The sequence below is a fragment of the Podarcis muralis genome, chromosome 5, assembly GCF_964188315.1.
Source record: "Podarcis muralis chromosome 5, rPodMur119.hap1.1, whole genome shotgun sequence".
In the NCBI taxonomy this organism is placed as follows: Eukaryota; Metazoa; Chordata; class Lepidosauria; order Squamata; family Lacertidae; genus Podarcis; species Podarcis muralis.
In genome coordinates, this window is record NC_135659.1 from 52,098,217 (window position 1) to 52,114,101 (window position 15,885).

Consider the following 15,885-nt stretch of genomic DNA (forward strand, 5'->3'; position numbering starts at 1 on the left):
GGCAACAAAAGCATTCACTGCATGAGAACACTGACCAATGAATGATTAGGGACACTTGACCTTGCTATACTAAGAGATGTGAAGAGGAACTGCTGCCCATCTGAAACGATTCAAGCAGAGCTATCTTACTCAATTAAGAAAAGTAGAAACATTAAGAACATAGGGAACAAAAATATGAAAACATGTGACTAACTTTCTTTGTACCGCATAGTGCAATGTGTCACAGATAACCCTAGCATATCACAAGTACAAGAAAACAATTTCCCCTCATACCACAAAGCACACTAGGCCTTGGGTCAAGAGAGATAAAAACATATTCTTCTAAGCTATAGGGCACCCTAGTTTCAAATGAGAACCTACCACTGCCAACGATTTAATAATAAAAGTGTAGCAGAAATAACACAAACAGACTTACAGCCAAGCACAGCAAGCTCAATAAACTACACACTTTTCATGCCAAGCTAAACACTGGCACAAATATGGAACTTTCCTCTGAACATCTAGGATCAGTTTAACTGCTGGACAGTTAAGTGAGAAATGCTTAGTCTAATTGCCCAGCTCCCAACAGACCACCCAAACAGACAACACAGCAGAAAGAGCAAATGCATGTACAATCCATCCACCTTCACATTTTCCAGCTGCATCCACATGTTTACACAGAGAGAAGGAAACTAATTTGTCTCTAGTGTGTATTCCTCAGGGGCCAAACCACAAAACGGACTAAATACTCCACAAGCATAATTATGAAAAATTGTATACACAAGTCAAACCAAAGAACACAGATACTACAACTTCAGCTGCTACCTGACAACATTCCTTCTTGTGGAATCTATAATGTCTGCTCTCATTAAAAGAATAAGAGGTACAGCCCACTTTTATGCTAAGGGGCTACATGCACATTTGTGGTACAGTTCTAGAAATATGCCTATACACTGCTGGTTATGGGAACTGACCCATGCTCTATGCATAAATTCCATCCATTTGCTCTCTCTGTATGTACCACCTTACTTGTCATAGCCTCAGTTTGCAATGGGAATTTTGGTGGCCAATCAGCCTAACCTAACTGATTAGGTTAACTGATTTCAAGTTTCCTAATAAGACAACACAGAAAGAACATGAATGAATCTAGATTCTTTGCACTTTTGGATAATAGTAATACATGGTTAACTCTGGCTCCAAGACAACCTTCCATTGAGGTTCACTGGTATTAGCTTTTAGCCTCCTGTTTCTGAATCTTGCCTTCTAATGTCTGAGACAAGCAGTTCTACAAAATGTGGTGTGCCCATGCCGATGTTCATTAAAAGTTTCTAGTTTGAGAAACCTGTTTCACAGTTTCAATATATTCGGAGAGTTAGGGAATTCATTATATTGGTGAGAGTTCAGACTAATCTTTCTGATCATTCTCTTACTGAACGGACCTGAACCAATGGATTCAAGTTACAAGAAAGGAGATTTTGACTAAACATCAGGAATAATTTCTGACGGTAAGAGTTGCTCCACAGTGGAACAGACTCCCACAAGAGGTGGTGGCCTCTCCTTCTTTGGAGTTTCTTTAAGCAGAGGTTAAGCATCTGTCATGTATAATTTAGTTGAGATTCCTGCATCGCAGAAGGTTGGACTAGATGACCCTCTGGGTCCCTTCCAACTCTACAATTCTATGATTCTAGGACTGTTACGTTTCCTTGGGACATACGCGTATACATGTCTGCAGATTACAGATTACCGTATTTTTTCGTGTATAACACGACCCCATGTATAAGACGACCCCTATTTTTGGGAGCCCTCAACAGTTGTGGAGTTTCTTTTGTAAGTGCGCTGAGCTGTTGAGCAGCTTTTTGATGATCCCCCGCTCTGGCTGACGGAAATGGTGCCATAATACACCACATACTGGCACTCACCAAATACTCTTCCTAAGCCAGGAAGAGGGGATAAGATGCCTCCTCTTGGACATTTCATTGCTACCGCCGTAGCACCAGCCCTCACTTACTTAGCATATTAACCCGTGTATAAGACGACCCTCAATTTATCATAAAAAAATCAGAAAAAATGTCATCTTATACATGGAAAAATACAGTAATGTTTAAGGAATAAACCCTTATGGAATTAAAATGACTGTCTGGGCAGGATGTAGCTGAAATATGCTAGGGGAACTATTTCCATTGCAACCCTAGTTCTATTCTGCTAGAAGACCGCTCTCTTGCCTAGTAGAGTTGGCCCAGAAACTAACATGTTTTCTGAAATACACAAGACCACAGTGTGAGTTTCTTTGGGTCACAATCTGAATACTGGAGTGCTCTTGTAAGGCCCTTGGGATATGCGTGTGTGTATATATATACAATAGACAATAGATAATAACTTTCCCAGAAAAATATCACAGAGGAACAGGTAGGTGTAGATGAGAAGTGATGCCACAGTTCACCTGTGCAGTGATTATTTTGGTTTCTGGGGAGAAAGGAACCTCCCATCCCAAACTGAGTCTTGATGACAGTTTACCCAGTGGCCTTACCATGGTTTGCACACAACTACTTAATGGGCTGGCTGTTTGTAACAGCCAACCAACATTATTTATTTCTCCTTGCTATTTCTTACAGATAATATCCAACATGAAAGCCTTAACTAGAATAACTTCCATGCACCTATTATATCAATAAAGATACTTTATAGCCAATTGCTTTATATTTTTCTCACGGAGCAAACATTCATATAAACAGTCTTCAATCATGAATGCCATCCTTTGATTTAGTGTTTAGCAAGTTATGTAATTCAGGTACTGCATTTTCAGTAAAATTTCCTTTCCCATGAAAATGCCTGACTAGACCCCTCAGAAACTTCTTTTCTGGGCTCACATCCAGAACATTTCTCAGTGGCACTCTGCCAGCTCCATATCACCTTAGCAATGAAAGAGTTAGTAATCCACTGTTTTGCCTGTATGTATCTTCTGAATAAACAAGGACTGAGACAAAAAAAGAGAAAAGAAAATGGGGACCGGTAGTCTCAGAGCTTATTCGCAGACTTATGTCAGAGATAGCAAATTCTAAGCATGTGAATATTTTTCTTCTCCACAGTAAATTCAGGGCAGCCTTCAAAACTACGGAAATCTTCCAGATAGGAGTATAAAGAACTCATAGAAAACTCAAAAAGAAAGGGAATATGCATCATCTTTGTCTTTTCTTCTCTAAAAAGTTATGTACTTGGACACATGCAGGTCTTTGTTACATAAACTGTGATTTCATTCAGTGCCATGAATCCTTGTGTAAATGTAGTTAAACATTCCTAAGTGACTGTTTCACAAAAGAGGTTTTGCTCCACTTCAGAAGCCGTATCATATTTCCTAGTAAAAGTCAAAGATAATATTAACAAAAAAGTAATGTGCAAAAGTTCTTGGTGACCTCTGGGGCGAGTCAACTTGATCTGCAAAAGATAACAAATAATAAATAAGAGGACATAGGAATATTTTATTACAAGACTAGATTAAAGGTTATTTCTATGGAGATTCCCACCCACAGACATTCATATCCCATAGCCAATAGAGATGAGAGGTGGAAAGGAGACTAATAGTAGAAAAGAACTGCTGCACTTGACAAACAAGGTACAACAGGAATTGGCAAACCATCAGCCAACTCCCAATTAAACTGTCATGGGGATATAAAACATGGAGGAAGCACTGTTACCCAAAGATGAACTGGAGGAAACCAAGGAAATGTTCTGCAGAACAAATGAGCTTCTACAATTCATTGAAACTGATGAAACTTTATGGGCAATCATGGCAATTATTTATCAAGTAGAAAAAGCTCTACTGTCCCAGGCAGAGATGTCCTCAAAGTAGCATTGAAGTAGAGCATTCTGGATCACAAAAGACAAACTCAGACTTCACCATCGAACTTAAAATAAAATGCTTTTCTAATTCATCAGCAGTTTTCTCTAAAAAAATAAATAATACAGCATTGTTTAAAACTACCATCAGGACATACTGGCTGGGAACCCAAGTTTCCTCCCACTGGTGGGAGCATCCCTTGAGCAGACTTCTGCTAAAAACACTCCTGGTAGTGTGTGGAGGACAGGGGAATCTCTTGCCAATTCACCTTGGTGTTCCTCCAAATGTATTTGGGAGGGCTGGGGGACTCTTGAAAGCAGCACAAAAAGCAGCATAGCAAACTTATGGGGAAATAGGGAAATGGGTGAAAAATGCTCCCCTCCTCCTATTTTTTAGCTGTTACTGTATATTAGCAGCAGTTATAAAGCTAAACAGTCTTTCTTCATCATTTTCTGGAATGACATATTTTAGTTAACTAAGCAGAAATATTTTATTTTCCAGGGGCATATGATATCCTAACGTATCAGAGATATGCTCCTTCTGTTCATAGACAGGATGCAAAGGAGAATCCTGCAGGTAGAAGGGGGAGAAGCCAATTTCCTACTATATCTGAATAGATTGATAAAATTTGGTCCATAGTAACTATGATTAAGTAACTTAGTACAAAAAAATACATATAAACCAGCATAACAGGTTTTGGGGGGTGTTTTTTGTAATGTTTTAGAACAAGATCAATTATAATGTCCAACCTTGTGCTGCTTTCAACCTGCTGAAACTGTATTGCTTTTTGCTCTTTATATTTGCTTTATTTTATTAAACAAAATTAAAATGATAAAAAACACTTTTCTCTTTCTCTAAGCCTTGGGGTCTTGGGGTTCGTGGATGAGATATGGAGCCCCCTGGTTTATTTTTTAAAAAGGAGCAGATGTAGTGAACTATATAATTTATATTGTTTATTTGGTATGAACGTTGTATTTTATTTATGTACTTTTACCATGTGACTCACCCCGGGATCACCTGGCGGTGAAGAAAAGGATAGAAAAAATTGAAGGAAGGAAGGAAGGAAGGAAGGAAGGAAGGAAGGAAGGAAGGAAGGAAGTGGCTGGAAGCAAAGGTTCTGGACTGCCTTCTTTATAGGGAAGCTGAAGTCTCCTTCATTTCCTTGGACCTAGTAAAAAAATTAATCTTCCAAGCATGAAAGCAATGTCCTTCTGAGCATGCAGTTGTACCCTTTCTAGGGTTGCCATGTGTCCTCTTTTTCCAGGACATGTCCTCTTTTTCATGTGTATGTAAAATGAAAGTCATCATAGTGAGCCATAGTTAAAAGTAAAAGGTAAAGGTAAAGGTACCCCTGCCCGAACGGGCCAGTCGTGACCGACTCTGGGGTTGCGTGCTCATCTCGCTTAAGAGGCCGGTAGCCAGCGCTGTCCGAGGACACTTCCGGGTCACGTGGCCAGCGTGACGAAGCTGCTCTGGCGAGCCAGCACCAGCGCAGCGCACAGAAACACCATTTACCTTCCCGCTATAAAGCGGTACCTATTTATCTACTTGCACTTAGGGGTGCTTTCGAACTGCTAGGTGGGCAGGAGCTGGGACCGAACGATGGGAGCTCACCCCGCTGCGGGGATTCGAACCGCTGACCATACAATCGGCAGGTCCTAGGCACTGAGGTTTTACCCACAGCGCCACCCGCGTCCCATAGTTAAAAGTAGAAGTTGGCAAATGTGTCCTCTTTTTTGCTCTTCAAATTATGGCAACCCTACAGGCTTAACCCCAGAGCAAAAAGCTCCAAATGTCACTCTCAGAAACCTTTCACCCAAGTCAAAGAAATATTAGATGAGACTGAGAAATGCCCTCAGGAAAGACATGATGTGGAAGCTAAGCTCTCATGGAGGTTTCCCCCTAGGAAATATTAGATGCTGCTGCCTAGTATCAGCCCTACCCAAGAGCAGGTCCTCCTCCAGAAGTAATACATAAGCAAGACAGAAAGATGTCAGAACAGGTTTGAGAAATAGAACTATCTCAAGAATTGTAAGAGTCCTCTAATTGTAGCAATCCATTTCCCTAACCCTACAGGGAGAGATGAGGGCAGATGAAAACATTAGTTCATTTGCTTCATTAACACAAGCTTGTTTCTTGCATCTGGTAACAAAAAATAGACAGATCATTCATGGTCCTATAATAGTATCCCTCCGGGGCACTGATAGTGGTAAAGACAGTTTTCTGATTCAGGAGTCCAGACCCTGAAATCCAGAATTATTTATTTTGGTGGCCTTTGCATTATGCAATTCAAGTTTCTAACCGCATAAGACCAAGGGTAGTAAACAGCAGATTAGCCATGACACACTCTGTTTCATTGAATCATGGAATCTTTTACATTGTGGGCAAAGAACACTAAACCAGTCAATTGTCAAATTCTAAATACTGTGGTTGAAAGTATGTAGTATGTCAGCATGTAGATGACAAATGCAATTATACAGCCACACACAATGAAGAGGCATAGCAGAGTGGGACATGATTCTCATTTTAAATAGACACTAAGTGCTCTTTGGTAGTTTTATTTTACTATCAATTGTTGATAAAAACCAGTTTAGATGCTTAGATCAAATCTACATCCCTAATATTTTTTTTAATAATTATAATTATATAAGATAATGCTCCTTCAAAATTGATTTGCTCTTTGCTGAAGTTTATTCTTTTGTGAAGATTAATCAATTCTTGGAAATCATAACTGGCCTTTCAAAGTTATCCATTTATCAAAACTGAATATAACTCTTCAACTCTTGTTCTTTCGTTGTATGTGATCCAGACATCGTCCATCAACAAAGTGTGTCTGTTTCAGGGACACTGAATTTTCTAGAACACAATATAATGTCACATGGAAAAGTTATTGGGTTTAATGCAATTAAGAACAGTACTTCAAACATTCACAAGGGCACATAATGCATAGCAAGTTTGATGTCAACAATGCCAAGACACAAACACACACCCTCAAGTATTTGCTCCATTATGTGGCCTTTTAAAAAGGTTAGCATTATAATAACTCCCCTCCCGCAAAACTTCTGAGGCTGCGTCCCCTCGCTGTATAGCTAAGTGGTGCTAAAAAAAAAGTAAGACAACATCAAAATTCTAGTCACTTCTGTGGACAGTGTCACAGTATAGTTAAATCACCAGGTGGCACTAGTAGCAGGAACCGTCTGTGCCTGTTCTGTTATTTTGAGAGAGTTAATAAAGTTATTGACTAGTTTCTTGACTGGTGTGTCCTGTGAGTCAGAGATAGGCAGAAGGCAGATCAGGATCCACAGACAAATCTTGAGGTGATTTATCAGGGGTGGAATTAACTGCTAGATATTGAACAACAGAAGCCATTAAAAGTCCACACACACACCCTTTAGAAATTCAAGTTACTGAGAGAATGACAACTTGAGGGGTATCCAGGACTAGATTTGCATGTGAAATGACCAAGAGATCAGTTCTAGGCCTGAAACCAAATTGCTCTGCTCAGAGGCCTTAAATGAGAAGTGTGCAGATTGCAGAAGCCTGCTTGTGCCCCCATTTTGCACCTGCATGTGGCTGGTGGTTCTCATGGTTCTACTAAAAAACAAAGATCTATCAAGCCTGTGGTCTGCCAACCCCTGCTTGAAGCTATCCATAAAAACAGCCTCCAACATCAATGTCTGCCATTTTTTAGATTGTTCTAAAAATATACGCCCTTCTCCGTGGCTGAAATGCACATCTCCAGTGCTCCATTAATTTTTGTCAGGGGAAAAAAAAGACAGCAAACAGGCTATCCCTCTGCAACTAAGCTACCTTACACACTCATCCATTATATTTGGACAGATTACAGCGCTCACTGCACTGGGACTAGGGAAAAGGAAAACACCCAGGACTTCAAATATCTGGATAAGCTCTAAATCTAACTGTCTCCTACACAGCAGAAATAATCCCACAAGAAAATGGTTCAACACATACAGATGACCATTTAGGGTTTGAAGGTAGGCTGGTGCTTTTTCGGAGCAAAAGGCATCCCTCCCTATCCCCAGAGGTTCTAGTCTACAGAGACTCCTGTGAAAAGGGGCCAGATGTATATTGGAGTAGAAAGGCAGAAGTCAACAGAAGATAAGAAAAGGTAGAGCCGTTGGTCATAAAAACTGGTATGGAAAAGGAAGGAACATGTGTAATGCACAAGTTATGCCATCAAACAACTTCACATCTTCAGGGACATATGGCACTAGGAAGAAGATTGGAAAAATTAATAGGGGCATAAAATCAGAACAATGACTAGAGGTCCGACCCAAAACTTCAAAGTGAGAAGCCATGTGACTGGAAGGACAAACATGTTGCAACTTCCTCACCACCTCAATTGATGCACCAGGGTGAAAGAAGGCTGACAGATATGGCACCTTGTCAAGGCCCTAGTGCATCACATTTCTTTTTTCAGATTGGGGCAAGAGATTCCAGAACCAGGACAGCACCACTGAAAATAACAGTTCTGTGGTTGCTACCTGCCTAATCTCTGATTCTACGGCCTGCTAGTAAAGAGCCTCCGATGCATATCATATCACATGGATTGGTTCATGTGGAAACAGGTGTTTTTTCAGATAGCAAGGTCTTTTTCAAAGATGAATATGCACCTTCAGATCCGCTATTTTAAGTTTACTTTTAAGAACACAGAAGACATTATAAGTTGTTTAATGCAATTTTCCATTTAAAACATCTGGTGTCATGAATGTAGAAGGGATTTCATACAGTCACAGAAACTTTTGGTTTCAGTTGTTTAGAATCTAGGAATCAATCAGAAGGTAAAAACAGAAAATGAGGGTAGGAAAAAATAGATGTAAACATGAAATATGAGCAAATTCAGAGTTACTATGTATTCATATAATTGGAAAACTACACAGCTGGAATTTAACTTTAAAATCATCCAAACCGAGCCCCAATGAGCAGAGGAAGCACCTACCCACTCCCAAGTCACCTATTGCAAGTTTCCAACCCTTGAAGAATATTTTTTCTTTAGTGTGTGTATCATTTGATTTCCCCCCTTTCTCTCCCCAACCTGAAGCAGTACCTACTAGGAATGGTTGGGCGTGGAATAGCGACAGGTTCTCTCTTAGCTTTGCCTGTTCCCAGGTTTGCAGCAAGATGTGATGGGAGAGATGACAGAGGCACAAGAGATGTGGATTTTCTCTCTCTCCTTCCTGTTTTAACAAGGAAAGCTATCCCTCAGTCCAGCAACAGACCACACAACTCAAACTTATTACATAGCTTCTTTTTCTCTAGTAGGCAGAGCTCGAAGCACAAAAAAGCCAAAGCTCTTAATATTAAATAACTTTAACATGCAGCTGTTTAACAAACTGTAACCGGTTCCAAGCTTTCTCTCCATGGCTGGCTACTTTAGTATAAAGACTGAATAATCAAATTTTGTTGAGGCAGACAGAGGAACTGATTCTCCCCCCCCCCCTTTTTTTTATTGTCTTCTTACACCTCATGATGTTTGCCCCACACAGAGATACTAGCGCAACAGTATCTGCAAGTACTAAATTGGATCTCTTTAAAACTTAATGATATTTCCCTTCTTCAAGCAAAGCTGGGCAATCTGTGAGCAAGATCATGCACCCTTGCCCAACCAGCCTTTAGGATCACATTCTCAAGAATGAAGCAAGAAGAGCAGGAAGCAGCCTCTGCTTTTTAAAAGACCCCCATCTGAGGTTAGTAACTCAGCACCCTTTCGACAAGGCTTTGCTATTAGTGTTAGGCAGCAAGCTGTGCTTGATTATTGTGCAGGCAGGAGCCTGGGACCATGTTGGAAGGCAGCAAACATTCTTCCCAGAGTACAATTAGAAATCCTGAAAGCAGCTTTTAATGGGAGAGGGTGGGACGAGGCTAGTTTTTAAAGGGGAGGGGAACAAAGCTTCTTTTATTGGGGGCATCACACCTCTTTAAGACTGCAACAAAATCTGGACAATGAGAAATTTCCTACCCTTCCTCTTCCAGAAACGCACATTGCAGAGTACGTGCCCTTAACAGAATATCAGAACTTGTGTTGTGGTAGAAAGCTATGAGCCAGAACACTGATCCATCCTAGTAAAAGAACAGTCCGAAGGTACAATCTATGCAGTGCTGGTTCATAGGTGACCTGAAGTGGCCCAAGGGACAGAATTTGTTTTTAGGCTCCAATTTGTAAGATTATAAAGTTCAGTCACAATCGAGAAGCAAAATGAAGTTTCTCCCTGGCTCATAAACTCCGTATGTCTCAACAAACATTGCTAAAACTCCACATTTAAAACTTTGCATACCTTCATCTTCCCTCCTGAACAGATTCCTCAACAGGATTTCTTCCCAAAAATGGAGAAGTGATCTATTTAACTGAACTCTCTTTTGGAAGAGTATTTTTCTCCAATTAGTGTACAATGCACTGTATGGTTGGGGTGGTGGTAAGGTGTGCATGTGTATTTATACATTAGGTGCAACTAAACCCTCTGCCTAGAAAAAAATACTATCATTATCATTAGTTAAATTTACATCCAGCCTTTCCACCAAATGGCATGATAAGGCAGGATATCGTCTGGGAATGGAGAAATACCATTTGTGCAATGTGGATCCGTTGTGCAATCAACAGGTCAGCTGATTTGAGGAATGTGGAGAGGTGGCAAGGAACACAACAAAGCAGGAATGGGGAATCTGTGGCACTCGAGATTTTGTTGAACTAAACTTCCATCATCTCTGACCATTGATCAGATAGGGCTAGATAGGGCTAATGGAAGCTGAAGTCCAGTAATATCCAGAGGCAGCAGGCTCCCTAGCGCTGCAATAAAGTCCTATATCACCCTGCATCTAATGTGTCCGCCACTTAGAACAAATGCTTAGTCAAATTCACAACTGAAGCACTAAAAATGCAACACAAGGAAACAAGCAGTTCCACTCTAAGTGGCTTTGAGTTGCCATGGCACACAAAGTAATTTTAAGTAATTCCCTTTTGAAGACAGAGAGTTCATCTGCTAGATTTCTTTCAAGGGCTACTTTGAAGGGTAATCCTGAACTAGGCTTGACAGCCTCTTCTCTGCCTCCCAACATGGCTGTCACATATAAATTAAATGGCAGTCTTTTTATGAGAGGGGGAAGGGAGGGGGGAGGGATTGTTGTACCTGAGCCTATTGAACGTCCAACGGAGTCAGAGGAAAGAACCACTGAATCTGTAACACAAGAGTACAAGTTCATTTTTCCCTTGTCATATAAATCCATTACCTGTTTACAAGAGGCTCCTATTTCCTCTTCCTCAATAAAATCAGTGTACTGGCTACACATTCAGCAAAGAAACTCTAACCACGGCATTTTTTGTGCTACATGTGCAGCTGATCAATCACACTGGAGTGAAACATTAAAAATACTTCTGGCCCAGAGTTATATTTCTTCCAGGAAGGGGGTAAGCAGTCCTAAAAGAACCTAATTTTTGTCCCACAGCAGAAATTCAGTAGGGAGCAAGCTCCATGCTGCCTTTGAGGAGCTACTAATGCCTCATAATTATTATTCAAATGTCTTGCAGTTTCTTTTCTGAGTTATTCCTATGCTGTGACAGAGAGAATGAAGTGCACTAGTCAAACAGGTTAGCAAATTACTATGTCATAGAATACCCAAGTGCTACATTCCATTATGTGAGTAGAAGAAGGTATCTAATACATATGAAAGAGAAGCAAGGACTATGTTAGAGATAACATGTGCATTAAGAGCAAATGCCACCACAAGCATAGCTGTTTAAAATCACTACTGGAATTATATGGCCTCTTGAGTCTAAGGACGTTTTGTTTCAACACTACCCATGGTTTAACTTCACAATGTAATAGAGAGATCATGGAGAGAAAGATTGCGGAAGCCAGTTGACAGATGCAGAATTCAACTGATAAATTTCAAGATCATTCATAATTCCCTATTTCCAAAAAAGGGCAAGCAACATGGTGAAACCTGAAACCAGAAGGAACCCACAACAACAGTGGATGGAAGCCGGGAGGGAAGGGATCGACACTTTTATTATGTGAATTTTCCCAAGTTTGACTTAGATCCCAATATATTGTATGTTTTATAAGACTCATTTCCCACTTTCTTTTTCCTTGCAATATCCCTCAAGCCATTTGGACATATTCTGTGTCCAAAAGAATAATGATTTCAGCAGAATCATGTTTAGCAATAAACCATTTTTATTCCGAAGGTTTAGACTTGTATGTACAGATTGTATGCTGTATTGGAAAGAGTTCTGAGAATCACAAAATAAACCACAGGCCCCGCAGAGATACTTGAAGTTTAATAAAAGATTGATGCAGTTTTTGTATTACATACCGCAGGTAATCCCAAGCCAAATATAGTGATGGACCAACACTAATCTGGTGGCTCCTTTAAAGAAGTGTACACACTGGACAACTATGAAGAAATATATTATCAAAACTGGTACATTCACCTAATGCAGAGCCAAACCATGGCTTAGCCCCAGATAGTGCAGCAGCAGGAGGACCAAAGGAGGAGCACAGTCGTAGATCTGGGAGTCCACACATTTGCTCATTTACACTAAACCAAAGTTTATTCAGTGTTGCATGCAAATCGGGTCAGTGTTATGTAAGGTGTTCAATATTTTGATTCCATCTCAAAAATAAGATCACAAGATCAAAGAACAAAATTCCAGCTAGTAGCTCCTACTGATAAAGGTAGTTTCTCCAACCTCACATTTTAATTCACAAACTCAATGAAGTAATACTTTTTGTAGTGTCAACATCTATCATGCATATCTGCTCTAGACGTAAAGCCCACTTGACACAACAACATTAACTAGATTGTGGCTATTCCTAGAACTCCTATACACACACCATTATCTGTGAATAAATTCTTTAAAAAGCATGATTAACACATGATGTGTTGCTTCCTGGAACAGTGCCCTGCTATTTCACGCAGTCAATGCTAAGTCTACTGCCAGATTCCCTTCTCCATTCCAAATTGGATTTAGTTCACAGAAATACTAAGATTGAAGCATATACAGGAAACGCATATGCATACCCACAGCTTTTTAACTGTGTTACACCAAACAAGGCATTATTAGAAGCACAAAATAAAGCTTTAATTCGCAAGTGAGAACATTAGAAAGAATTCTAGCTGTTAACTTCTAGAAGTTACTTATGTATTATTGTGCAAATGTGTTGATCAGAGAAACTCCTCCTTCACACAGAACCGATTCTGCATACATCATTGATTCAGTAACAACCTGAAATAAAGGTCTACTCAAACCTGCTAGCAGTTGATATGGAAAATAATGAAAAGCAAACATCCAACTAGCAACAGTTAATTCCTGAACACACCGAGAAAATTGAATATTGAGATTGCTGTTAAAAGTCTTTATTAAGTCTGCTTTTCCAATCTGAAATTTGAGTCCCTCAGAATACATTTGTCAAAATCACATGTAACAATGCTCCATGTATGTTTTGTTTCTTTTGCAGCGATAGGACCACAATATTTTATCCATTCACTGACACCCAACTATTAAAAGGATAAACACACACACACACACACACACACACGTACGTAGTAAGCTAGCTGGTAGCAAATATGGTTATTAGAGCACAGTCAAGAAAATGTGTGCAGTAATCTGTCAAGAGGTAGCTTTGTCCACTTCACTGGTCCCTGCAGCCTAATATAACCACTTCCTATTAAAATTGCATGGGGACACCACACCATATATGCATTACCCCTTTTCTTCCCCCACTCCAATACCCAATAGTAGGAGCTATGAGGAACTGCTCTAGCTACTAACAGTTCACAAGGAAGGCTTATTCTTCTTGTTCCCAGGCTTAGAGCCAGTTTGGGGTTGCTCAATACACACCCACACAAAAGCACCCAGCCAGTCAGTGGACTGCACCCATCAGTTTCAGGACCCTTGTTCAGATTTGTATCTGAAAATAATAATAATGTTGAATTCCATCAACTACTGAGCATCCTGTCTTGCTTTGGTGCTTCTTATTTGTCTGGACTATGAATGCCCTGCATCAGCCTCTCAGGGCTTTTTGGCAGTCACCCACACCTCCTCCAGAGTTATTACCACATTTATGGACCTTTGTTCAAAATGAACTGAACGCTGCCAACTGCACTGAAACACATGCTACAAAATTATTTATTCACATTGTCATCAGGTGGAACTGTTCCTTTATTTATTCTACTCTTCATAGTACTCTGCTTTCAAGAGAAATAAAAAGGCAACCTGTTAAGAGAGTCTTAACATCTAACAGGGATGTAGATACTTTAATCATTTGCTTAGGTATGGTCCAAAGTTCATTCAATTCCAATTGCTCTATTCCACGTTACATAAAACTTACAAAAGCACAAGCAGCCACACGATGTGCAGATACAAATAAAACCTTTCCAAGTATTCCATCAGCCATACTTTTGCAGCGCTCAGGAATGTGAGATGACTTACAAACTGCAGTGACAACTCTGCAAAGGTGCAGAAACAACAGCCCTTTTGAGGCAACATAATCAGGGAGCAAACCATGCTAGTACAGATATTGGAGAGCAATCCCTGCCAGATTCTACATACATACAAACTGTACACACACAGGATCTGTTCTGTTTATGAGGATAGGGCCTGCTGACACAATCCAGTGCTCTGTGTTCTCTCTCTCTCTCTCTCTCTCTCTCTCTCTCTCTCTCTCTCTCACACACACACACACACACACTCTCACAAACCCACTGAAGTATACCATGTATTATGTTTTTGAAAAGAGGGACATGGCAGAATTGAAACAGGGGGACTGGAAGCTACTAGCAAGTTAACATATGGATTGAGCCTCAGTCAGGTTGCCTGTCCAAACTGACAGGAGAAAGGGGCCCATGGTGCATTTTTATTCCCTTTACTGAAGGAAAGCAGCAACAGGATCCAGCAGCCAGAAACATCTGATTGTAAAAAGCATTTCCAATAAATTCTGGATTTTCTACTTTAATAAACTACCTCCTTAAAATGAGATTGCTTTACAAAGTCTTACGCTGTGTGTGTTTCACTAAATTACCCCCATGGACCACAAAAGTTGGAGGTGCGCCTGTGAGGCCCAACTGAGAAGCATATGGACCTAAAGCAATTCTTTTATGTTAAAAATGCATTGAAAGATGGGAGTCATTAAGTTTATAAAGATGCAGAGTTGCTTCAACCTAAATTTACTGTGTACACTCACACGCACATAGACACTGTGAGATTGGTGAAAGCTTTTCTAGCATGTTCCTTACTTGGAAACAGAAAGCCTCCTTTGAAGGGTAACCCCTGCACAAAAAAACACAACACCAGGTTTTTGCAAGCTCACAAAACTGCTTCGCCAACAAAAGATGGCAGCCATCCAAGGCGACCCTGAAGGCTCTAAAGCAGGGGTCAGCAAACCTTTTCAGCAGGGAGCCGGTCCACTGTCCCTCGGACCTTGTGGGGGGCCGGACTATATGGGGGGGGGGAATGAATGAATTCCTATGCCTCACAAATAACCTAGAGATGCATTTTAAATAAAAGGACACATTCTACTCATGTAAAAATATGCTGATTCCTGGACCTTCCGCGGGCCAGATTTAGAAGACGATTGGGCCGGATCCGGCCCCTGGGCCTTAGTTTGCCTACCCATGCTCTAAAGAAAGCATGAAAACTCATATTGTCCCATTTTTTAAAAAAAGGTTTTTGAATTCACAAAGAGTTTTAAAATTCAGAGTTTAAAAACTCATTTCTAAAAATCCAAGAGCTGTCATCTAGCAAAATACATCTCTTATAGTTACCACATGATGCTCTTCCCACATAGTGAGATACACGGGTCATGCCTACATCTGCACACACAAACATACATATGTGAGAACTCATTCTTTTTTTTTAAAGTTCCCTGTACAGCCTGGTTCATTCATTCCATCTTTGCCTGAAATAATATACAGGTAAACAGAGAAGATTCACTGAGGTATTGCATCTCAAACTGGCTGATAAAGAACAATAATTTTAACTGTTTATTGGTATGTGTTCCAGAACCCAAAAGATGCTCAGCCAATTCAGTTGGTAAGGCCTGGGCTTCCTAGGA

General features: G+C 40.3%; 1 protein-coding gene across 13 annotated transcripts in view; it reads right to left on the reverse strand.

Moving 5' to 3' along the window:
• The window catches only part of ST3GAL3 (ST3 beta-galactoside alpha-2,3-sialyltransferase 3), a 188,463-nt gene that overhangs the window by 124,853 nt on the left and 47,725 nt on the right, over positions 1-15,885 (reverse strand). For 6 of the 13 annotated variants that reach the window (XR_003707254.2, XM_077928801.1, XM_028733756.2 and 3 more), the window contains exons 3-4: positions 10,960-11,007; positions 8,887-9,012 (exon numbers count right to left, since the gene is read on the reverse strand). The exons of 4 other annotated variants lie outside the window; for them this stretch is intronic. Coding sequence is in view for 7 of the 9 variants with exons in the window: in XM_077928801.1 (XP_077784927.1) it covers positions 8,887-9,012; positions 10,960-11,007 (174 nt within the window). In the remaining 2 variants the exon portion in view is untranslated. The remainder of the gene's footprint in view (positions 1-8,886; positions 9,013-10,959; positions 11,008-15,885) is intronic. 3 more of the 13 variants (XM_077928803.1, XM_028733755.2, XM_077928805.1) reach the window with 1 other exon arrangement.